The 25,513-nt window shown below is 38.6% G+C and overlaps 1 protein-coding gene across 1 annotated transcript; it reads right to left on the bottom strand.

The window, feature by feature from the left end:
- Positions 1–787: 787 nt before the first annotated feature.
- On the bottom strand, positions 788–25,513 carry LOC122067916 (zinc finger CCCH domain-containing protein 5). Its single transcript, XM_042631759.1, has 9 exons — positions 24,411–25,513; positions 22,479–22,640; positions 22,217–22,354; positions 21,853–22,011; positions 12,393–12,485; positions 12,109–12,225; positions 4,200–4,274; positions 3,794–3,999; positions 788–2,304 (listed from the first exon to the last, which is right to left on the bottom strand). Exons 1-9 carry the CDS (start codon positions 24,723–24,725, stop codon positions 1,029–1,031), a joined length of 2,541 nt encoding a protein of 846 aa, XP_042487693.1. The 5' UTR covers positions 24,726–25,513; the 3' UTR covers positions 788–1,028.

The raw sequence follows: 25,513 nt of genomic DNA, 5'->3' as shown, positions 1-25,513 counted from the left end.
GAACTAGAGGAATAAAGAGATGGTGGCCTGAATCCCTCCCATGACATCTCCTACTGCTTTCCAACATAGGGAAAAGAAAGTAGTGGAGAATTCCCCTCTTTTGAGTGTTCCCTAGTACTAATTCTCCTGTCAGTTGGAGAATGTCAAAGACGCCAAAATAGTTCTTTGCCACATGTTTGCAGGCCCAAACAACATCATTAGAACCCAATTCTCTTCTGAATTGATAGATGCAGAACTGAACTTGATTCTTCAATATACCTTGAGATTTTATGCCCAACAAGCCCTGTAAGCTGTGTGAAGAAGATGCTTTGCCTATTAGGGTTCACTGTTCCTTCATCTCATACTGTGAATTTATGGAAAAAAAAAAATACAAACTCATCCAAGTGGTATGCCACCTTTTAGATGGGCACAAGTCCAAAACTGAACCAAACAGAATATTAAAACCAATCCTGATCAGATCCTACATTCTATGGGTCCAAGGGTATATTTTCCAATTTCACAATTCATCCAGAACGAGGGGGGATCATGACTCAATGGGTTAACAATAGTAGTGCATTATCTGTAGTTCTTTAACCCTATGGTTAGCCCCTTCCTCAAAAAGCAAAACAAAAGACTAGAAATACTGACACGAGGATATGTCTCAAGATTAGTTACTTATGTTCATCATTTATAACACAAGGTTGCGCTATTCTGTTAATGTGGTATCTGGGTTTTGATTTTATTGGCCACATGTTAACACTTGGAGATTTTTAGTACGATAACAGATGGAGAGAGGCTGCGCAGATGATGACATAAACTGCAAATATATTTCCTCTACCTTTGAAAAATACAAGACTATTCATAACAACTATAACTAAGTTGACTACTTTTGAGTACTGTTTATGAACAATGCCAACAATTATAAGGGTCGATGAAAAAGAAGGAAAACGAGAAACATTGCAATTATACAAAGACAGTCAAGTTTTCCAAAGAGCCAACTAGAGATGTCTAACACTGAATGGAAGAGATTCCAACAACTTCCAGAAGGACTAGGATTCCTCACCTCTACGGTAGCTCCTCTCACTTATTGACCTGACCAAGTCTCGAACAGGTGACCGAGTTCTGGATCTCTTCCTAGAAGCTCTCTTCTCCATGACGTGTGTGTTCTCATACTCTTCCTCTTCCCTGTGATGACTTTTCTTTCTTCTAGTTCTGTGGCTCTTCCCATTTTCAACATCCTCGAACTTCACAACCGCATCCCCACATTTGTGGGGATCAAAGGGACTGCAACGACTAGGATTCCATCTTTCATGATCATAGGATTCTTCCTGTCCACAACCTGACTTTTCCTCAGATTCTATGGAGGATGTAGTCGCATCATTAATCTCCTGTTTCTGGGATTTATTTTTCTTGTTATATAGTTCTTGGTTATGAGACTGATTCTTCCGACGTTTCCAGCGATCAAAATTCTCTTTAGATTTCCTTTCCCCATCAGAAGAATCTCTTCCTTTCTCCCGGCTAGCCATGTGCGATCTGTGGCTTGATCGCCTCGATCTGGATCTGTTTTCATTGTTTTTCCCACCAGAGCTATCATTGGACTCGTATCTTCCATAATTTTTTTCATGATCATCAGAACTGTACTCCCTTGTGACTTCATGTTCATGAAAGAGTCTGGTATCTGTTTCCCAACTATCATGCCGATCTATGGTCTCATCAGAGTTGTAGTTTGAGCCCTGATTGTGTGATTTACATCTCCGATCATGCTGGCCAGGACTGTCAAACTCACTACTGTCTTCTGACTTACTGTGCTCATCAAGAGAATCTGCCTCCTCTAATTCCCTAGAGTGCCACCTGCTGCTTGAGTAACTACGATTTTGGAGTCCATGTAGATCTGAATATTTTCTGTGGGCATCATGACCCAATAACTTGCCTTGTCCTTCATATCTTTCAGGTCCATCAGATCTATGCTTTCCTGCAAGTTTTCTATGATCATCAGGAAGATCCTCTCCTTTTTGGTGGCAACTTGAGCGTCTACTAGAGCGATGACACCGCTGCCCTTTTCCTGTATCCCTGTCAGAGAACTCTTCACCAGAATCATTATCACAGGCAACAATCTTATCATTTTGCCGATCGTCTTCAACTTTTATATTCTCTTGGCACCGTCTGTCCTCACTGTAGAAGCTTCTTTCCTTTCTATTGATACCCAAGTGGGAATGCCTGCTTGAATGACTGCTTTTCTCGAAACTGTATTCATGAGAGTAATCTCTACCAGAACCACTATAGGACCAGTCAACATCCTTTGATCTCGATCTTCTTGAGTGGTGCCTGCCAAACAATAAGGACAAAATCATAAAAGAAGGAACATCACAAACTTAACTGCCAAAAAAAAAAGGCCCAATCCTAAAACATTTAAAATAAGATTTACTGGTATACAGTCCAGATTGACCTTCATACTTCGATGAACAAGGATGGACAGAAAAACTACACAGATGTGAGAATTTTGCCACATAAAGATCAAGATGGGGGGACAACCATGAATGCACTTTTTCCTCATACAGGTAATGACCCAAAATCTTTCAATGCTTTGTGTTTCTAACCATTTTCCAATCTTAGAGATAGGCAGAGTTCATCCAGGCACAAATATGCACACGAGCAGGGGAGGGAGGGATCTGCCAGTATGTGAAATTTGGGCCCACCTGAGTTTCCACATAGCAGATCTGCTGCCAAAAACTTTTCGGTCCATACTTCTACCACCTTTCCTAAGGATTTACCTAGAATGTCCGACAGTGATCTCATACTAGGAAAAAGTTGTGTACCAACACCACGTATATATGTCATGATTTAACAGGGCTGATTCTGGCGAAAGAGTCAAGGCTATGTACTCTTTTGCATGAGTTGTTAGCTACAAATGCTGTCACAACTGAGGCTGCCATTAATTATTTATATATGGCTGGTGGTTCAACCTCTTTTTTCAACAATTAAAATGAGGAACATTTGGATCAGCAACCCATTTACCAGTCATTACAGGACCTCTAGACCATGGTGGTACAAAGACTCAAGCACGCAGTTGACAGTCCCAATGGTCCAACCAGCGGATCGAAAAATCCACAAAACCACCGAATATATATCTATATACATACATTCCTCTCGATTTGTGCTTGGAGTAAGATGCACAACCAAAGAGAGAAAATAAAAAAAGCCGGACTAGTGACTACTAAACCCTTTTCTTTCTCTTGGCCACTGGGAAGAAAGTTAGGTTATACCATATTTATTTATTTTTGGGAAATGGGAAATTCTTTGAATAAGAAGAAGATTATCAAGGAATAACATTGTGGGGGAAAAACCACGATGAGCACTTTCTCTCTCTATTGGAATCAATTTGGTGAGATTGCTTCAATCACAGAAGATTTGATTAAGTCGAAATATAATATAAATAAATTAAAGAAAAAAATAAAGAAAGACCTGCAGCTTAGCCTGCTTTAGGGTTTCTTGATCCCAATTTGAGTACCTGATCTGGTACATGAACCAGAAACAGAATAGAAAATAGATAACAGACTAAAGCAGGCAGAACAAGTCAACAAGATGATACAATTGCCAGTCTCTGCATAGAGTTAAAGACAAATTTAAGATTCAGAGTTCAGTTGAAAAATAATGGAGTGACAAAACAGTAACAGGATAGACAGTTTCAAGGCACCAAGTACGCAGTTCCAGATATTCAAGCTTAAGGAAGAAACAGTAATTCTACGGAGGGAAACAACCAAAAGCAGTTAGTTGATACAGCATTAACCATGTTGTGCAGGAGTTACGAGCATACCCATGCTTGCCAGTGTTCCACTGCTTCCTTTGACTTTCTGGCTCAATATTCCTATCATACCCAGATTCCTCTGAAGGACCAAACAAAGCAGCCATCTTTGTCACCCAGTACCTAGGGGGTGGATTATCCCAATCAGCCCATTCATAGTCTCCTCCAGGATTACGGAAGCAGTGGATGAAGTTGCAGGCTGTTCCACGAGAACATGTCTACAGGAAAAAAAAAAAAAGAAAAAGAAAAGGGGGAGGTTAAAATAAAAGAACAAACTAGAGGCCAATATAAAACTATAAAACGAATATCATAGGACAAAACACCAAAAGCTAATAAAAGAAATTGGTGTCAGGTGGGCAAGGGAGGGGGAGGAAAGCTACATAGAGTAATTAAAGAGCAGCAAAAAGACAATGTTTACCTTAAGCCTTGACTTCATGTACTCCCCGCATATTGCAACCTTCCATCTCGTCACACCAATAAACTCGCATGTTATCTGCGAATAATCAGGAGGCAGGTCACAACTGAAAAAGCAAGGTGCTTATCTGAAAGTTCTGAATGGCCAGGAAAAGCTCGCCAGTCTTATCACATCCCATATATGATCAAGAACATAATTAAATGGGACACATAAATCCATTTAATATAGTGACGGACTATGTAACAAAGAGAACTTAAATTTATGAATAGATAGATACTTTTTGACTTCCCCCCACACATCATGAGAAGCAAATGAAAAACAGTAGGATGAGAGAGAGAGAGAGAGAGAGAGAGAGAGCACAACAGCTGGGTTTACCATATAAATAAAATCTCATCAAGCAACACCTTGAATATTCCTTCTTCTTTTTTTTAGTTTGGGGGGGGGGGGGTTCAGAAACTACAGAAAAGAACAGGAATTCATGAATAAAGAAGTAGAGGAGATAACTGAGAATATAAAAGAAGAATGAGAAAAACGAAAGATATAACAATCATGCTGGAAAATCACAAAAGCGGGTTTATTTTGGTGGAAATAAGCTTAGGTTGGGTTACATATGTGTTAGGCCTTCGGTCCAAAGGGTTTTCATTATAATTGGCCTACAATAAGAGTAGGAGTTATGAATATGGGCTTTACTTTATTAGTTAGTTAAAGTTGTAGTCTACTTTGAATAGGAGTTATTTTACCTTTTTTATTGGTCAAATTACATAATTAATTTGATTATTAGTTGGTTTAGGGTACATATAGTCATGCTAGGAGTAAGATTTTGAGAGTATATGATCAGATTCTCCACCAAACTAGGGTTGAGTTTCATACATGTTGGGCCTTTGATCCCATGTGTTTTGAGTGTAATAGGCCACTTTTATGGGCCTAAAAGAGAGGCTATAAGGTTACATACGTGATTACTAGTTTGTTTCTTTTTTCATTAGTTTCTTTTTTAAGTTAAGTTTGATTTGAGTTATATTTGTTTCTTTATGAGTCAAGTCATTAGTAGTTGGTTTCCTTTTTCAGCTAGTTTCTAATTTCAGTTTTTAGTAACTATTGTATTAGGAGAATATTTGATTTCCTTTTTGAGGAACCTTCTATTTTGTAATTCCCTCCCCCATCAACATTATGAATAAAGAGGAGGAGGTTCCTAAAGAAATGATGATTTTGATAAGCAAATTAATGGTTGTTGCCATTGTCTTCTCCATGAAGAGTTGTCTTGTGTTTGATCAAGGCTGATGGAATTGGTGTTTAATCCAATTGACTCTTTGCAGTGTGAAGTCCAAGAGGTTCCTTTCAAGTGTTCTTCTTCTTCAAGTGTTCTTTTCTCTTTCAAGGTTTTCTCCTCAAGGATTTACTGCTGTTCGACAACCAGGTATTTAGACTTCGATTCTGTCCAGAATTCCTTCATATTTCACCATCGGCTGCCTGCTACCTGAAGCAGTTCCAGCCAGTGTTTTGAGCTCTACTTCTGGTCGATACTTCTTCCCTACCCAAGTAAGGATCGACCCTGGTTTGGGCTAGCTCAGGCCTGCCAATTTGAAGATATAAAAATTCTCTATTATTTTGTCCTGTAGTAACATCACAGAGCAGGAACCAGAATCAATAGGTCTGATCTGTCCTCCTCTGTTTCTGTGGTGTTTATTATTGTTTGTGGACTGTTAGGATTCTATTCCTACTGCTGGTTAACCCTATTATTTGGTGTATCGTCTCATCTCATAAGTTCCAGCTTCTGGGTTTCAAAACTCTGATTGACAAAGATCTGTTTTCTTCCTTAATTCTGATCTGTTGTATTGCTGTCCTACCTTGGTTATTATTGGTTGCTCTTCTGAATAAAAAATCCTGCAGTTGAGACTTGATTAGTTCACCAACCCTGGTCTACATTAGTATATATATTTACGAAAGGTTTAAAGTATCAAACTATATCACATCGTATTGTACCGGTGGGTTTCGATACAATACGGTGAGACACCTATGTCTTATCCTAAAAGGGTTACTGTATCCCACTCGGCCGATACAGTGCGATACCATCGATATGTCTCTTGAAACCCATCTGTGGCCTCATTCTCAATTCAGAATCTACACACACAGAGAGAGAGAGAGAGAGAGAGAGAGAGGGAAATGAAAAAAAGGACCCTCCAAAACTCCCAATTGAAAGTGATCCTAAGCCCCCCTTAACCCATTCTTTTGCCTAGATTTGAGTTGGGGCTTTCAATATACACTGAAAAATGATTCCAAGAGTGCCTAAAAATCCAACTTTGGATCATTGTACAAGTTGAAATCAAAGATTGAAGGAGATTTCACAAAAAAGGTAGGTTTCTCAAGAACTTGATCTTTGTGTTTATGTCTTTGTTTTTATACCTATATTTTTGCTATAAATCAATGGATTTAGGTAAAACTAACCCACCCACAGCAGCAAACTTCATCATTTGCAAAAATTCGTACTAAGATTCAAGAAATTTCTTCAACTTTGAATTTTTATTTTTTTTTATTTATTATTTTTTTTTTTTCATTTCTTCCACAAACCAAGTTCTATTGCTTTGGGAGAATTATATGCAGTAGATCTACATCAGATCTATGAGTGGGAGAGGCATTACCATAACAATTTTGATTGGGGTTAAAATTGTGCCAATGTTCGATCAGTGCACAACATCATCCTGGTCGCTGCTATTCCTAAATACCTTTCCAGCTATTAAATCACACTGACACCCTTCATAGCATTAGATTATTACCAGATATATGAAACCCCATCTTTTATAACAATTGCAATTGAATGCACCATAGTTATCAAGGTTTTTGCCTTGGCGATAAGGCAGTCCAGCTTGGACTGGTGCCTTGGTCGCCTAGGCGACAACTAGGCGAGTCGCCTTGATGTTTGACCTCCCTCCATCGCCTTGATCGCCTTCTTGCCCTGATAACTATCAAATTAACTTATCTCAATAAGTGTTCTCCATAGTGTTTATGCATGATATATGTTTTTGGCTCCAAAAGTATATTTCCATTTGTATCTTGCATATCTCCAATATGATATGATACGTCTCTCAAAATCACGCAACCGATACGTGATACCGATACTTCAAACCTTGTATTGATGCAGCCAAGATTTTAAAACTCGATCTCGCCAGCCATCACACTATCCCAAAAAAAGAGATATGGCAAGATCTCGCCGAAACCTTGTATTTTTCGGGCAGTCGACTCACTGGTAGATCTCGGTGGGAAAATGGCCTTTGTAGGCCCTAAAACTGTGTACTTCCCTATTTTAGCCATTCCAAACACAATGGAAACATCAGATTTTCAAACTCAAAATGGTACTTTGACAATGTACCCTAATACCCTATGTAAGTATGCGGCGAGTCTTCGAACACTTCATCTAGTATGATATATTCATCAATCCACCTTCCACAATCACCATTTTGACACAACTTAATCATTAGCATATATAAAAGCCATAACTTCTAATTCCTACTGCTGATTGATGAATCACATACATTCAAGTAACAACTAACAAGTAACAATGTAACATAACAAGATTTGATGATGTTACATTTAAAAAAATGGGTTTGGGAAGAAGTTTTTACCTTAGGGTGTTCTTGAGGGGAAAAGCCACCACCAATCTTGAATATCTTTGCTTCAATGCAACTAAGAGTGAAGATCTCCAAAAAAGAACAGATGGTCCACAGATTTTGTGTTTTTTCTCTCAAAAATAGGTCCTAGAGGCAAAAACCAGGCGAAACCTGGCAAAACTAGCGAGATATCACGCCTCTTGGGGTCGAAACCACATTTATATAATGTGGCCCAAACCAGAATTTGGACCGAAATGGACCAAAACTGGTCAAGTCGAGATTTCGACCGAGATCTCGAAATCTCGCTCCAGATTTGGTCATTTTTTCACCTCGCCTGTTATGCCAACTTGCCTTTCCGAAATAACGAGATCTCACCAAGTTCTTAAACCATGGAAGCAGCTAGCCAATCAGGTATTTGAATTTATGAGCTGCTGATTCGATAGTGTGCTTGGTGGATTGCTACCCTGATTATCTCTTCTACCTATCTATCCTTCTATTTCAAGATTACAAGTCAGCTTTCTGCTAGTTCTACACTCTGTGGCACCCCTGTTTTCTGTTCTGATTCAGTCGAGCCCTGCTTATACTATTTCTTCTGTTACTAAGCTAACTTGGCTATAAAAAGAGTTACAAGACTCAAATAACTTTCTGAAGATTTGTTCTCAGTTCTGCAAAATTCTAAACAATTCTTAAGTTCTAGACCTGCTACTTGAGATCCTAAGAGCACTAGGACTGATGGATTCAATCTAACACCATACTAGGTTTCAGAATCCTACCAACAATAGGATCATAGAAGTGCAAAACAAGCAGAACAAAGCCGGTGAAATCCCTCAAACCAGAATTCTGATCAGCCCCAGCTTATTAACAATATTAGATCTCCCAAGGTCCTTCAACTCCTCAAAGTTAGATTCCGATCCAATGGTTGGATAAGGAGATATAGGAGGGAAACCAAAATAGTAACTATGGTTCCAGATTTAGAAATTACGCTGTATCTTCATATCAACAAAGCAGATCATCATCAAACTAACAAGTAACAACATATCCTCTACTCATTATATGGAACATCATAATGGCCAGAGTCTTCAGCTCAGCATTAACATTGAATTAGTAACTAGGTAGCAGAATCAGTAACCACCTGTATCTCGCTCACTATAGGTCAGATCAGGCTACAACTAAGGTCGATAGCAGCATCCGTTTACCTCTTAGAAGCCCCAAAATTTCATGGCAATTCAATGTTCAGATGATGGAACATCTGTCCCTTGAAGTAGTATTGTTCAGATGATAGATATTTGTCCCTTGAAGTAGTATTCCAAAAACATTCAACACAGAGAACAGAACAATGGGGAACTTTAACGCAACAGAAACTTCAGAAACAAATGTTACAGCAGTGCTCCTCTTTAACAACCCTTAAACAGGATTAGCTTACTTCAAAGATATAACCATAGAACTGGAGGCATATCAGTCCAAACTCAAAAAAGAACATTCAATCACAGATTTGAAAGGAGGAGAGATGGTTGAGCCTCTCACTCAAACCTCACCAACTGCCCACTGGTTCCTTAGCATCCTACCAAGGTAGAAAACTGTTTCTCACAGTCCAGCTGCATCTCACAAGCCATTGGTAATTGAAACCATAATTTTTCTAGTTCAGAATATCGTGGGGGCTACTACAGCCCTTCTCTTTATTTACATCTGAAAATAGGAAACCCTTTTGTTTAGGAAAGGAGAATCCTTATAAAAAGAGCAACCAAGTGCATGAGGCTCTCACTACTGCAGGGTCTGCAAGGGGCAAATGTAGGCAGCCTCACCCTCTGGCTTCCCAGGAGAGGCTGTTCCCAAGTTTTGAACCGTCCCTCTAGAAGACTACATATAATCCATGGGGAACTCAAATTAAGCCTAACTTAAACCAAACTTGAACCATAGGTTCAGTTGGACCCAAAAAACTAAACCAAACCCAAAACAATGTGTCAATCTTTTCTGCTGAAATTCTGCATCAAAGACTCCGCTGAAACTCTTTATTCTGTTATAAATTTATCTTAAACTTTGCATGCTGAATCTTTGAGAAGAATAGAGTATTCGACTGTAATTTGGGATCTTTCTGAGTTTTCTGTGTTAAGTTGTAAAGTTTCTCCCAATTCTGGTTTGTTCCCCTGTTTTCGATGCAGTTGTGAGATAGTTTCTGCTAGACTATTCTGGTCTGGAAACTGGTTTGCATTATCTAGCCCCAGACCAGACAAGCAGACTACAACCCTCCCCCCAATCCTTCAAACATGAAGGGTACCTATTGTAAACCAAAGTGCCCTTAATCAAAGTTGCACCTGAACCTCCCCCTCTCCACTCACCATCAACATCCTTCAAAACAAATTCGCATCATGGCCTAGGGAGACCCTGATCTCCAAGATTGATGTTAAGAATATCCCTATACAACTGTTCAGCACCCCCTGGCCACAAAATACCTAAAGAGTTATAAATTTGAACAGCTTTGACAGCTGCATCCTTGGCTAGTCACAGCCTCCCCTGGCCCACCTCCAGAAACATAGGAATTCCATCTTCCCCTACATCTTGCAAGTTAGCAAGTGAGTTGCTTAACTCTTTGCCTCCCTACTTTAGCTGGTCCCCCTCTAAACTACAGACATCAGGGGACCAAGCTCGTAAATTCCCAGAAGACGTTGCTGCTTTGTATCAATATTAAAAGCCAATGGGTCTCACTCGACCTCTGATAACAGGGCTGAATGCTGTAATCATCTGTACTTAAATTAATGGCGGTATTATCCTGAATGGCTAGTAGAGTGATAGAGCAGGGAAACCCCTTGCCTTACCCCCCCTTGGCAACAGAGGCATATTTAGAGACAGACAATCTTTGATTAAGAAACCAGAGAGACCAAGGCTGAAGGGGCTTCAGTAATTCAGTTGTCAGCCGTCGAGAGGTCTCCCCTCTGGCCCTCAGGTAGAACATGGAGTCTCGTCTTCAACTCAGTTTGAAGTGGCATCGGAATGGAAATTTCAGCACCCTTTGGCATTCCCGACATCGGATCTCCCCTGTTATCAAGGCGTGATTATCTTCTGACCATGATTTTAAGTATCGCTACGTACCGTAACATATCGGCCAGTACGTATCTGTATCAGCCCTTACCGATATGATACGCACCGATAAGTACCGACACTCTATGGAAAAAAAAATTGAGAAATGTATGTTTCGGTCTATATCGATACTTATCGGCATGTATCGACGGATACATACCGATCGACACATACCGATATGGTACAATACGTACCGATACAGTGTGCTACGGTCATATAATGGCCAAGATGGGTCATTTTTCAGAAGAATTCAATTTTTTGAGGGTTTTTGTTCCAAAGTTGTTGTCAGTCATATTTCTCTCTAACTAAAGTGGAAATCAAGGTTGAGAACAAGGATTTTCCATTTATGGGACAACTACAAACCTTGAATTCTTAGTGCGATACCCTCAATTTAGTGTTTATGCATAATACATGTTATCAATAGATTTTTTTAACAAATTTTGTATGCAAAAGTGTATAAAAAAATGTTTCCTATCCATTTATGTGCATAACTTTAGCGTATCTCCGATACGGTATGATACCCTCCAATACGTATCTTAATTTTGGCCGATCGATACGGCGACCGATACTGATACTTTAATCCTTGCTTCTGACGCAACTTATTTTCCACTCTTTTGACTAAACCATCTCCTAGAGCCACATTAGTAGTTCCAAATTGGTAAAAGCATCCATCTCTTTTACTTTTATGAAAATATCTCCCTCCAGCAACTCCCTTCCTTCGACTTTAGGAGTTACTGTTCCACTTTCACCATTGTACTAGAAGTAACTTTGCTTCTGTGGAAATTATCCCACCAGGAATTACCTCGTAAGTTACCCACCAGAAATACAGCCGCTGACACTCATGACTAAAGGAAAAGGTATTCCCAGAAAGTGTTTTACTCATGATTGTAGCAGAGGGTTGCCGGATTGGAGCAAAGGAAAGCCCAAGCTTATGGGTTTTCAAATTAGCTGACCAAGCTCTACTCTTTATGCTCCTCACAAGCCCATGCCCGGCTTGAGTTTGAGGTCAAGATCACAGCCCAAGCTAAGTTTGGCAAACCTGCGAGCTCTTAAGACTGGTGTCCTTTTTGGGTGAGGAAGAATATAATCGATAAGAAAATCAAGTGATCATGCAGGAAATTCAAAACATACTTGGCAGCAATTTTTCAAAATATTAAAGGCAATATGATTTGAAATACATTTTTCCCAGCCAGAGAGAGTTAACTAAATGGCATTATGGCAAAGAAATCCAATACCTGTTTGCCAGCAAAGTAGCGACCATTTATAGAATCATACGCAAGAACAGCTGACTCCAGGAACTTATAGTGCACATAAACATTCCCACGCAAATGAGATGAACCATTTTTGCACACCTGAACAGAAAAAGTGCATTCAAACAATTGCAAATGCAAAGCAACTATTGTTGAAGTCACAAGATGCTAATAAGTTCACTGCGGCATCTATGTCATAAATATTTCCCAAGTACAATGTATAAGCCTCAATAAATACCAGTGGCAAGATGAAGTTAGCAGTCAACAACCTTGAAATTCACAATTTCACCAAACTTCAAGAATTCTGTGTGCACATCCTCATAGAACTCTTCATAACAGCATTCAACCTCTTCATCTGAACACTGCAATGAAAATAAACAAAGAAGAGTCGATAACTAAGAAGATGCAGCATTGAGCACTACAGTTTGCCGCTATTAAATACATACTATAAGGAGACCATCACCATAACAGGAAAGATGTAATAACAGCAATGCCAACCTAAATGGATCTGAATTTTCATCCACGTCAAACTTCTCCATAAGTTGGGGATATAGACACAACCTAAACTTGGCAACCCTAAAAATTATTGTTCTGATTGGCAACAGTAAATTTTTTTATTTAAAATAAACAAAGAAGAAGGAGAAGAAGCAGAGAGAGGAAAATGAAAAGAAAATGAGAAAGGCTTTATGAACCATGACGGGCGGAACTTGAGAAATATTAGTAGAGTTACTGCATGTGATCCTCGGAGTAGTATCACTTATTCTCGCTATCCTCTTGAATTGGATTAGATGATATGACGGAATGGAGAGGGTGGGATTTAGGAAAGATTTATGGGGAAGTAATGAACCTTTAAATAATTCTTACCCTAGACTCGAATCTATTTTCAATGCCAAGAATTTCTCAGTTGTATAATTGCTCCCTGCGAACAGTAGTAGTCTATTAATGATGTTGGTTGGAAGCATCATTTTAGGAGAGGATAAGAGATAGGGAACTTAACATAGTAGATGGTCTCATTAAGCATATTCAGGATGTGTTTCTTTCTCCTTCCACTGGACAAGAGGATCTGGACTCTTTCTACAAATGGTCATTTTGTTCATTACTTTGTAGAAGCTTGCCCATATGATTTTGTTCATTACTTCATAGAAGCTTGATCATGATGATGACATGACAGGGATGAGCAGAGGCCCTTTCTTACAATGTATTCTGTAAGTCCAACGTCCCACCAAAGTGTAGAGCAATGGGTTGGGGAATCACACTTAAAAGTGTACATTTGACTTGTTTCAACAAGGAAGACCAGGGTGGCACTGGCTCATTGTCCCTATGAAGGCAAATTCAGTTGATAATTATTTTTTTTGATCAGCCAAAAGAGTTGATCATTATTATTATTTTTCCTTTTCAGATAAATAAAGAATTGATTACCAAAAAGAAAGGAACAAACTACAGCCCCAAAAGAGGAGGGAAAAGAAAAAAATTAGAAAGACAAAAAAAGCCCCATAAATCTAGGCTGGAGGGGCTCGAATAAGCGAAGGGGAGACCCCAGGAGACAACAATATGCTTGGTTCTTGGGGAGTTAATATAGGAGCTAGTTCAAATAGAACCAACCCTACAGTAGGATCAATCGTTCGATGCACAGCAGCAATTTTATTAATCACAGTCTCAAAATTACATATAAACTGCGAATAAAATAGAAAATAGAGAAAAGGTAAGAAGAAGGAGGTGCAGGGAATGGAGGATAAAGGTACTCTCTTAGACTAGGATCTCTCACCCACGGCATCTCACCGCTTCACTGCCTCTCACAGCTTCAAGCCATAGCTCTTTTTTTAACGTATCTTCATTCTTGTTTCTCTTCTCTGTCCAGCCACATACATTTATAATCGGTTACAACAAAGTCTTCTTAGAAACAAAATAAAATCCCAACAAAATCTATCTAACAACTAAAGGATCCTAAAATAAGAAATTACCTATCACATAAAAGTAGAAATAACACGGATGATAAAACTTCTAAAACTCCATGCAAGGTAGCACTTGTCTTGGACTCAAAGCACTCCACGCAAGCTGTCATGGGCCTACCAAATCTGGGTAGAGTCCTTCTCTTTATTCTTTTCCACAGTGAAGAAAAAAATCCTAAAATTATCTCCTTAATCTGTCCCGATATATCTCCTTGCTGTGAGCTCGCTGGGGAACTTTTAGAAGTCCACAATCATGAGACGCCTTCCTCCATAAGATCTTCACACAGCTGGTCATAACCCTGTCCTTGTATGAATGGGTTGAACGCTTCTCTAGTGTAAAGGTAATAACTATGAACAGTCATCGACTCCCGGGAAAGGGTAGAATGTATGATCATTCTAGACATATGATCATTACGCTTCAACCGGGTTATTCTATTCCACCTCTTAGAAAGAAAAGAACTTAAATCAAAATACTAAATAACACAACGATACATTTATACAGAACTTCTACCCCGAGCACACGCAATGGAGCCATCAGAGACCTAAGAGACCTAAGAACCTTAACATTTGAATACTAATAGTGGAAAGATCCCAGGCCACCAGCCTAGAATTCTAAATTTCTTTGTCAAACCACCGACAGAGCAAAGATTTTTATAAATATAATTTGACCTTCCGTCAGTCGAGTCGGTCGAGGGCATCCTTATAGTGAGATGCCACCAAAGCGTCTCCTCTGACTATGTCATCACCTTTACGGTGATCACCCAAAATCAAGCCAGCATGGGACCCACGTAATTTGGGAATATCCACCTCCAAATATGGAAATATTTTTTATCAATATCCCCAAGATTCTCTCCCACGCAAGCTAGCATAAAATCCTTGGAATCCTTCCAATTTTAGGAATTAACCACCCCACAACTCAGCAGGTCGATTTGGTAGAAGGGGCAGAATTTGATTCACCTTAGATTGACTCTGGCATCTATCCAAATCTGGAATATAGCTCTGCTGGTCGCTGTCATAGCTTGGCAGAACCGATGGCTATCCTGGGCAGGAATTTGATTAATAGCCCCAAAATAAGGGCCAGATTTGAAACTTCTTTGAAGCCCAATCGTTGGGCCTACACTGCATCAGGAGTCGATACAAGTAAAGAAGATAGCCACAAGCTTAGCTTTATTTCAAACGAGATGGAGTCCCAAATCTGACGAATAGGCCTAGAGTTGGAGGTCCATTTCCTAATATTCCGCTCCATCCAAATATGATTGATGACAGTATTGAAGGCGAGCTTTCCCACACTGTCACATAAGGAAGAACAAAGGTCATGTCCACCCAAAGCCATTCACTTTGAAATGGGAGGATCCTACAATTTCTAGGCCAACATTTCGCAATAACACCTTTCCAAATATAGGAGGTGAGGGGGCAAGCAAAGAAAATATTATCAATGTCTTCAACAACATTCGAGCAAAGGCAACATAGGGAGGAAACAGTAATCTGAGAATAGATGAGGAAAGACTGTGTTGGGAGGCAATTGGATAGAGCTCTCCAAACACTGAAGCTATGCCTAGGATGTGGAGCTTGGACCATACAAGCTTACGCCAAGGAATCAGCGCAGCACAAGTCAGGATGAATTCCAAAGCCACTTTAGAGCTGAAAGAACTGGAGGGAAAAGAGACCAATCAATCTTATCACCCCTCCCAAGGGGACTTCTCACAATAGACAGCAAAGCATTCCACACAATAGTGAGCAAAGGAAAGAAGGAGGCCGGAGGGGCCCCACCAAGGCTGAGAATGTCAGCCACTTTCAAGTCCTTAGGGAGACCTGATGAGTAAATAGATCTAGCATTGAACAAATGGAAGAGCACTCCCATAGGGTGCCAATTATTAAGCCACAAATAAGTAGAGATATCATCATCAACATGAGGGCTGATGGCCCCAAGAGCTAAATGCTTGAGGGAGAGAGTTTCACACCGAACCCAAGAGGCATCAGACAAAACTGGAGCAATCCAAATGGAACAGAGTATAACCAATCCACCCATATACTCTTCCTTTTGGTCACAATCTTCCAAATTAGTTTAACAATTCCTACAGAGTTGACATCTTCAACGCATCTCAAACCAAGGCCTCCCTCATCTTTGGGAAGGCAAACAGAAGCCTAGCTGATTGGGCAAAGAAATCCAGTAGGCTCAACTCCTTTCTAGAGAAAAGCAAACATAAGACTCTCCAAAGCTTTGATAACTGCTTGAGGATGCCCAAAAATACCAGACTTGTAGATATATGAAGATTGGAGGACTAGCCAAATAGAACTAAGCAGCCCGCAAGGGAGAGAATATTGTCTTTCCAAAGTTGAAGCCTTATCCTAATAAGATCAAGCATGGGGGGTACAATGGTGGCAGTCAACCTAGTCAAGATTGAGGCAAGCCTAAGTACTTGACCAGAAGATGGCCCAAAGAGAAGCCGTCGTATCTAAGATAGCCACTTTGTCGATGTCTCAACAATGAACAAAAGGGTTTTCGTGGGCAGTTAGCCGGGCTGATCATTATTTGACACAACTCTAATAGAAAAGGCGAAATAAGATTGAAGATGAAGGAGAATCTTATTGCAAATAAGGAACCGAATAGAGGATAACAAGGGTCAGAGAGGATCACTTAACTCTAGGGTCTCTTGGAGACTCACTCACCACTAGAGGATCCCAAACTCACAATGAGGCTCACATGGCTCTCCCGAAAATACAAGGTACATTAGCATTCACTTTAATCTTCTACAAGACAAAAGATACAGATATGCATGGGAAGGGGGAAAAGAGTCATTGGAAAGGAGCCATGGAAAAAGAACCATTTGAATAGAGCTGTTAGAAGAGAAGGAGAAGGTGGGAGCATAATGGCTAGTGACATCATGGCTACATCATTCTCCCCCACTTTGAAAAAACTTGTCCTCAAGTTTGAAATGGTCATCATTTTCCCAAGTGCCATATTGTTGCAGGTGGTCCTTCCGTTGCACTTCGTCGAATACAAGAGGTTTTGTCCCGTCTATTGGAGCGGCAAAACGATCCAATTTCTCATCATTGAACTATTACGTCATGAACCCCTTTCCAAACTACTAGATGGAAGTATAAATGAAGTTCTTCATAATTTTTTTCCCCTCTTTATCTATGAATTGAACTATGAGCACTAGAACTGTTCCGACTGTTAGAGAACAACCTAAAATACCACAACCTGCCACTCATTGAATGTAGTTAGCATATTCTAACAAAATTTCATTTGCAATGAAACAACACCTTCTAAAATGCTCCCAAGTCAAAGTTCTTCAGTATTAGGCTGGTAAAGGGCCTTTGATCCCAAAATCCAGCATTGCATTTAGTAACATTAAATGAAAATACTCTAGTGTTTTTGATGCATCCATTTGCACATGCATCAACTGATTAGCACTTGTCAAAACACATACCAAATAACAATTTATTTTTTTTATTTTTTTTTTGGGGGTGGGGGGGGAGATAGAAAGGAATTTACTAAAAGGCCCACTATACCAAATAGTCATTTGCATTTTAACATCGATATAATTTGAAGTAAATTAGTTGAACTTAATACCTCCAAGACAAATGATTTCTTACATAACTCTATTTATCTTTGTGGAGCCAGATTAAAGCAAATTGAGGATATGATTTCTTATTTCATCCAATAAATGACATCTCAATTAACTGCCGTAAAAGTAGTATGTTATGCAATGAATAGGAGACCACATAAATTTTATCCTTCTGCTACACTTAGTCTTCCTATTGGAAACATAAATTTTATTCATGTAACTGCAAAGGTGAATGTACAAGTTATATGAGGTCTAGGAAACAAGATAGAAAACTATAAATCCCCATCCTATATCATGGAAATCAAAATGTTGAGGAAAGGCTGATGATCATCAATTGTCTGTCAATAACAGCAATCCATATACTGAATTTAATAATACAAACCCCAGATATGTGAATCCAGTAGTTGCAGACTTAAACATGCATTTCTATGGTTCCAATTTTAAATTGATTTTAAAGTGCTTGAATTAACTTGTGTTTGTTGGAGTTGTATTTGTCACTTAGGTGATCAAATTGCATCCTCATTGCAAACACATGTAAGGTGCTGTCACCTGCCATGTCCAGACCTCTGGATGTCAAGCCAACACCAGCAGCATAAATCCATCAGCCAGGGATACAGACAACAGAAAATAACTAATAGTTGTTAAGGAGTCGATAAAGTATGAAGAAATTGAACTCATAGAGATATAAAACTAAAAGTTGCAAGAGACAGTTCACAACAACTGCTACCTATACCAGAATGAAGTTCTATAGTATGATTATGATGACGGCAACAATAAATAATGACAATAACAATAAGAGAAAATTATGCCCCACCTCCACTGTAGGGCCTGTACTTTAAATTGAACTCATAGAGATATAAAACTAAAAGTTGCAAGAGACAGTTCACAACAACTGCTACCTATACCAGAATGAAGTTCTATAGTATGATTATGATGACGGCAACAATAAATAATGACAATAACAATAAGAGAAAATTATGCCCCACCTCCACTGTAGGGCCTGTACTTTACCAAAATTACATATGATCCAAACGTTTTAAGGAATTACGCCACCCTCCCCTAGCTATGATGGAGTTAGTATGCTGCTAGTTTGAAAACTGAAAAGAGCATATTACCCTTTAATGGAAAAACAACTTAGACTTGAAGGACCAGTATACACTTTTGTTCCTCTTATACCTAACCCAAATCTCGAAGCTTTACGAAACTCAAAGAGCACAAGCAATCGAAGACAAAACCTCCGTCAGTTGAATATGTGGAACCCCAAAATTTCTAGAGAAAATGCTGGGTCGAGCTCTGAGATGCAGAAAGGAGGAGGAGGTGTTGTTGCCACAGGAATCGCAGCGGACGGAGGGATTTCTGAGGAGGGACAGAAACCCGAAGAGTCGAAGCATGAGAAGAAAAGGGGTTGAAGGAAAAGGAGAGAGAAGAAAACAAAGTCATGGAAGTCAGAATCTGACGCTGGAATCCTCGAGCAGTCGTAGGTGGGAAACGGGCATGAAGGGAATCAAATTCCAGTAGAGCCGAATGAGGATTGAGGAGAATAAGAAGGTGAGGAAGAACAACAAGAAAATGAAGCCCAAGATGAAGGAGGAAGCTTCAACTGGAGTAGTGGAAGAGAAAGAGCCCGACAACGGCCTCGTAGAGAGAAACACAGTTGATTGCGATAAAAAGCCTGTGAGGGTTGAAGATGATGACCATATCATAGCATAGGTAGAAGACGATCTTCCCTCTTTTCCCTCTTTTGTTTTAATCGAAGGGCAAATAGGTAAGTTCATCTATAGGGCATTAAATATTATGATATTAGGTAACGTCATCAATTAGCAGTCCCAAATTAACGGGGACTAGCAGACTGGACTTAATTTTATAAGAATCTTAGAAAATCTAGGGGAGGGGGGCATAATTCCTTCAAATGTTTGGATCCATATGTAATTTTGACAAAGTGCAAGGGAAGGGGGGCGTAAGCATAATTTTCCCTAATAATGACAACAAAAATAATAGTAATAACAGTGATGGTATCAATGATGATGACTAGGATAATGAATAAAAATATCATGTAAGAAAATTTTAACGTATTAATTACGGAAAATAAAATGTGTGTTGCTGCAGAAATGATGCACAAAAAAAAAAAATTACTAAAAGCAAACTCTGATGTCAATAAAGTGGAAATGTGAACGGGATTCATTCATGCCACTCCAAGAAGGGATAAGTTTTACTGAGTTAAAAATCATAAACAAACAAAAAAAAAATAAAGAATCTGAATGAGAGATACCAAATTGTAGCTGTAGCAACATAGCCGTTAAGACTTAAGATAGATGCACAAAATCATGAAGTCCTACAGTAAGCACACTGAAATCACATGGTATATTTAACACAGGATACAGAATAGCTATAAACTGCTATCTCCAGCCTCAACCAATGCCAATGCCAAAACCATGAATCCCCATCTGAGTCAACCTTGAGATGAATTTCTGACGTAATACAAGTCAAAGAACGACAAAAGGAGAGCCAAAATCAAACGAATTTTGCATACCAGGAGGTAGAAACAATAGAATGTCAATTATGCAATTAAAACCAAGAATACAGAAAACATGCATAACCTTCTGATCACATGGAATGCAAACAGAAAAGTGCATCATTACTATTTGAAGGAATAGTAATAGATGCAGATAGCGGAAGGTTAAAAGGAAGCATTTGGAATTGTCAAATATGAAGCTTTGAAGTATTGTGTGGTGTTAATATGAAGCCTCAATGCTAAAGCATATTATCGCAGATAAAGAGTAATACACGAACATTGAAACAATCTCTTGGCATGAAAGAGTAATTAAAAAGACTTTACGAGGTGTATAGAGAATTATAGCCTAAGAAACATAGTCATCATATCAATAATGGATCCAATTTCCCAGGAAAACACAGGTAGATTTCTCATTAGAATCAGTAATGCACTAATAAGCACATCATTGCAATAACCACTGGTGCATATAAGAAACAGGTACATACAATATGTAACGCATGCACAAGATTAAGACTTTAAGAGAATGATTGATAATGGTTACTACAACAAGTCTAATAAAACATTTTGTAACATCAACTGAAAAAAATGCATATCTGAAACTAAAATATACAGACTTCAACCAGTTTAACAGAACATGAGACATAAATTGAAATTGAAGATGGCTATCCTCAATAAGTGAAATTAATAGGTTTTAAAAATGTAATAAAAAAGAATTACTACTTCATGCATGGACTGGAACGAGGTGGGAAACGTGTGAAGATAAGATTTTGGGGGATGATTTCTTAGAAACAAGGTAAGGACTTTGAGATGGATCTTGTTGTCCAACATAGAGATCGTGTGTCCAGTTCCACAAGTGATTTGACTTCTTTCTGGTGGATCTGGCGACATGGGGTGGTTTGAATAACTGTATCTCATTCATCATCCCCCATACAATTCCATATGGTAAGCTAATTATAATAGTTAGATATCAAGATTCAAGGGTAAGATCATTTTCCTTCAACTATTTAGTGTACCTCCAAATAAAAGAACATTAATGGAAAGTGAACAAGTGGGAATAGACCCAAGTCACCCAACAGCTACAGCACATAGACATTGGTGTACAGATTCGGACTAGAGTACAACTTACAAACAGATGAAAATGAAAAAATTATGGTAACATGTATATATAAATAAACTCAAGGCATTCAACTCTAAAGTGTACACTGTAAAAAAAATGCAAAGCATAACTAGCATGGATTATAGACGGATAAAAGTGAAATAATTGAATAGGAAAAAGATATTTAGGGATGAAAATAGAAAGTGAGCAGAAAAATTAATGTCAAAGCCATTTTAAACAAATGAAAATGAAATAAGTGAAATTTGTATGATTTTGGTCACAGATGAAAATGAAATGTTTTAGTATGTTGATTTTTTTCTCACTGATTTCAACCAAAATCATTGTAATTTTATATGGCTTCAGTCACTTCCAACAGAAATCACTGAAATAATTTCAGTTTGGTGCCAGTTGAGATTTATATATTTCAACCAAGATTTGAAACAAGTTTACCTGCCATTTTACTGACATATGTGCACATAAATTTTAGAGTTTATATTTGTGTCAAGAAGCCCTTTTCCATGATAATAATATCAAGTGCAGAGAACTGCAAAGAATGATTTATCAGGATACGACAACCACATGAAGACATTATGTACAGACCTCAAGCCCTTCATCTTGCTCCCAAGCGAGGCCAGGTCCATTGTACATGTTCTTGATAAGCAATGTGCATGATTTATCAGGGTAAAAATGAATTCTACTGCAACGTGGCCCAAAACGACAAGCTCCAGTTTTTAGATGGAAAGGGCAATGAGCTTTATCCTACACATAGTACAACACAGGAATAAGATTATGATAGTTGAGAAAGATGGAGTAAAAAAAAAAATATCCAAGACACAAACACGACAAGTTTATCTCAACTAGTATTAATATACAAGAAAAGCGTTTGCCACAGAGAACAAAATGGCAAACATATAGTGATTGATAAAAGACAGTGAGACACGCACACACAAAGAGGGAGGAATACCTGTTCAGTTCCAAAGTTTGGGATTTGTTGGGCAACACTCTCGAGCACATTTTGTGCAGAAGAAGACGGTGTACTCTTGTATGCAGAAAAAGCTTCAGATTGTGGAGGAAGGGGATTTGATGTAGGTCTGTCAGCATCCTGCAATGAAAACAATAACATTTAAGAGTTAAAGAAAAGGTTTTTGCAATGGCACCCACATCTAGAAAAGCAAATCAGAACACATAAAGAACAACTAATATCAAACATAAAGTCATATCAAAACCTCTTCTCTGCGTTTTTCATCTGCATTTTTCTTAGGAACCTTTATCCTTTTCTTCTTGACGATTATCTCATTTCCTTCCCAGATAATTTCTGCGGGCCCTTCTTCTACATAATCCCAATCATCATCATCATGATGTTCATCCAACGCATTCTCAGGCTCAACCTGTCATAAGTTTAAGAGTAAATTGGGCCAATCTGTACATATAGAAGAAATATGGAGCAAACAATAGTTCCAAATTTTCAAATGAAGCATAACAACGTCACTGAAACAGGAGTTAGATAAAGAATCACAACAATATTATGCATCCTGAACCTTATTAACAAACCAATGTGTAAAAATATCACAATCAATGTTACAATTGGTGTTAGTCTCACTGATTTTTGAGATAACTTATGGTTATCCGTAGCTACAAACTTGCTTGGATTTATGGCCCTTAGTTTTCCATGGGTTAAAATTTCATGGATCTTCTTTCTTATTATTTTCTCTTGACTCATCCATTTTTCCAGGATTTTATTGTCAAGATACTTTGAAGGTAGAGCATAAGGTGTATCATACACCTGGAGCCAACCATATCACATTTATTACTTACAACAAGGACATGCGCAAAACTTTATAGCCATCAACTATAATGCATACGTGGAACAGTATACAATGGTTCGACATGATCAATTCCTAGGCATTATGTGATCAAATGATGCTTCTACAGCAAATATTTACTATTCAGTATTCCATCTACATCAATCTATATGCATACCTTGTGCTTGAAATAGTAATCTGTGCTCCTTCAAACATAATACAGCTGTGTCAGTATCACACTCCATATTGAATCTTTAGTATTCTGGCAGTATATGGGAACTGTTCATCCATTCTGTCCTCATGTTTATCACAGATCAAAGCTGAAGAAAAATGTTTAGGTCTTCAAACTACCACTAATAAATTTTAGGCACTAATTATCTGCAATGATCAGCTTCAGTATATCACTGATATTCCGCAAAGAGAGAGCTCATCTGAACATATTGAATGGCTGAAACAGAGTATGACCTCGTAATATAACAGTATAGAACCTTCAATCGACAACAATGTAATGTATCTGCCAAATAAGTTATGGACTCAGTCAAAGAGATCCATTCAGCGAAAGAAATATTTCTCAGGTTTTTCAACTATACCAAAAAGTTATTTTTATCCTCTTGGGAAAGAAGACAGAGCCTCAGAGGTTACTTTGCAAGGATATGTGTGAGGAGATGAATATCCACCAGCCACTCATCTCTTTCAAGGTGAAACTAAAAGAAGACAGCCAGAAGAGCATTGATTTGTGAAGCGTCTTCAAGGAATGAAACCTGCTCCTGATTCCACTACCTCCACTAGTGATGTGTTCTCAAATCGTTTCCCTCTTCTAGTTAATACCAATACTACAGATATTTGTTTACAGTTGGTTCCACCAGATCCACTGAAACCACTTAAAGTGTAGTATTGACCACAATTCAAAAAATAAATAAATAAAAATCTATGTTCTTAGTAAGATAAGGGAGGGTTCAGGATAGACCCAGTGTTAGATATCACAACATTCAAGGAACCTTACATGCTGTTAAAGGATCATCAACATGGGTGTTCTCTCACTCAGAAGATTCCTTCCATGGTAGGAGTTTCTTATTTTACCACAATCTCAACTAAGTTCACAAGAAATTCCACTGTCATAAAACATAAATGCCCTACCAGTACTTACTACTCATGACAGCTCCGCAGTTGGACTGTTTTATTTACCGAATCTCTCTCATCTATGTTAGCAATAAGCTCTAGCTTGATAAACATTACACACACTATCAGTATCATAATTTAAAGCTGATGGCAACACTAATAAAGTAATCAAGTAAACCACTAACAACAAGATAGGAGACAATGAAGATGGAAGATGGAAGATGACAGATGACAAACCAGCTTTCTCTGTGACTCTTCTAGTAGTCTTCTTTGGGCTTCCTCTTCAGCTTTCTTCGCTGCTTCTATCCACAACTTCTCATGCTCTTCAAACTCTTTCCTCTGTATTTCCAAGATCTCAGCCTCTTCCTGCTCTTTTAACCTGATCCGAAGCTGCTCTTCCGGATCATTTAATCTAGCTTCTTCTTCTGCCCGTTCCTTCAATGCAGCCTGTCTTCTGATCTGCTTCCTCTTCAGCTTCTTCGCGATTTTTCTCTTTTCTTTTCTTGACAAATCACTATGATTTTCCATTTCAGAATGGTTTTTGTCACACATGTAGACCAATATTCACCAGTGACTGGCTCTGACATTCAGAATAAACCCGGCCCTCTATAATAGCTTAGAAGATTGAAAATAGAAGTTCTCAGGATCTGTCAACAGCAGATTAGGGTTTTTTTGCAATAGAACCGTTACCAGTTGGCGGAAAACCCAAAAAAAAAAACTACCCAATGTGAATCTAATTGATGAAGGTTTGACCATGAAAAGAGACTACGATTGTACACCAGATGGGTAGAACAAAACTCAAATACAGTGAGATTAAAGCTTTAATCTATGCATCACAAGCATAGCTTCGACTGATTGTGGAGGGTTATTCAACTTTTGTTCATCACACAGACGCAAATAAGAATTAATAAATCAACAAAAGTTGATTAAAATCGAAAGGGAAAATGACGATTAAACTGGCTAAAGACTACAAACTGAAACTGTATCTTTGGTTTTTTCAGTTTTTGGTCTCCAGCAATGCCAAATTTGAATGTATATATACAATTTTATCCACTCTTCGAAATGAACAAGTAGAGAGAGAAAGAGAGAGGAACCCCAACTCCGTCGATTGTCGCCGCTGCGAGATTCTCTATACGAAGAGAGGGAAGCAGGGGAGAATGGTGACACTTTTTTTCTGTTTTTGGTGCAAGAACGGTGACACTGAAGCCTCGAATTTTCCCAATGTGCGAGAGGGTTCGCTCTCTTGGATATGTTTTAGTGAGAACGGTTCGCTTGTCGAGGCGACCTTATAATAGCAACTTCGGCCATGGTTAAAAATGGGTATAAGTTTGGTCGGGTTA

The sequence above is a fragment of the Macadamia integrifolia genome, chromosome 2 (assembly GCF_013358625.1).
Source record: "Macadamia integrifolia cultivar HAES 741 chromosome 2, SCU_Mint_v3, whole genome shotgun sequence".
In the NCBI taxonomy this organism is placed as follows: domain Eukaryota; kingdom Viridiplantae; phylum Streptophyta; class Magnoliopsida; order Proteales; family Proteaceae; genus Macadamia; species Macadamia integrifolia.
The sequence above is the reverse complement of the archived record's forward strand: the minus strand, read 5'-3'. Positions and strand labels throughout refer to the sequence as shown.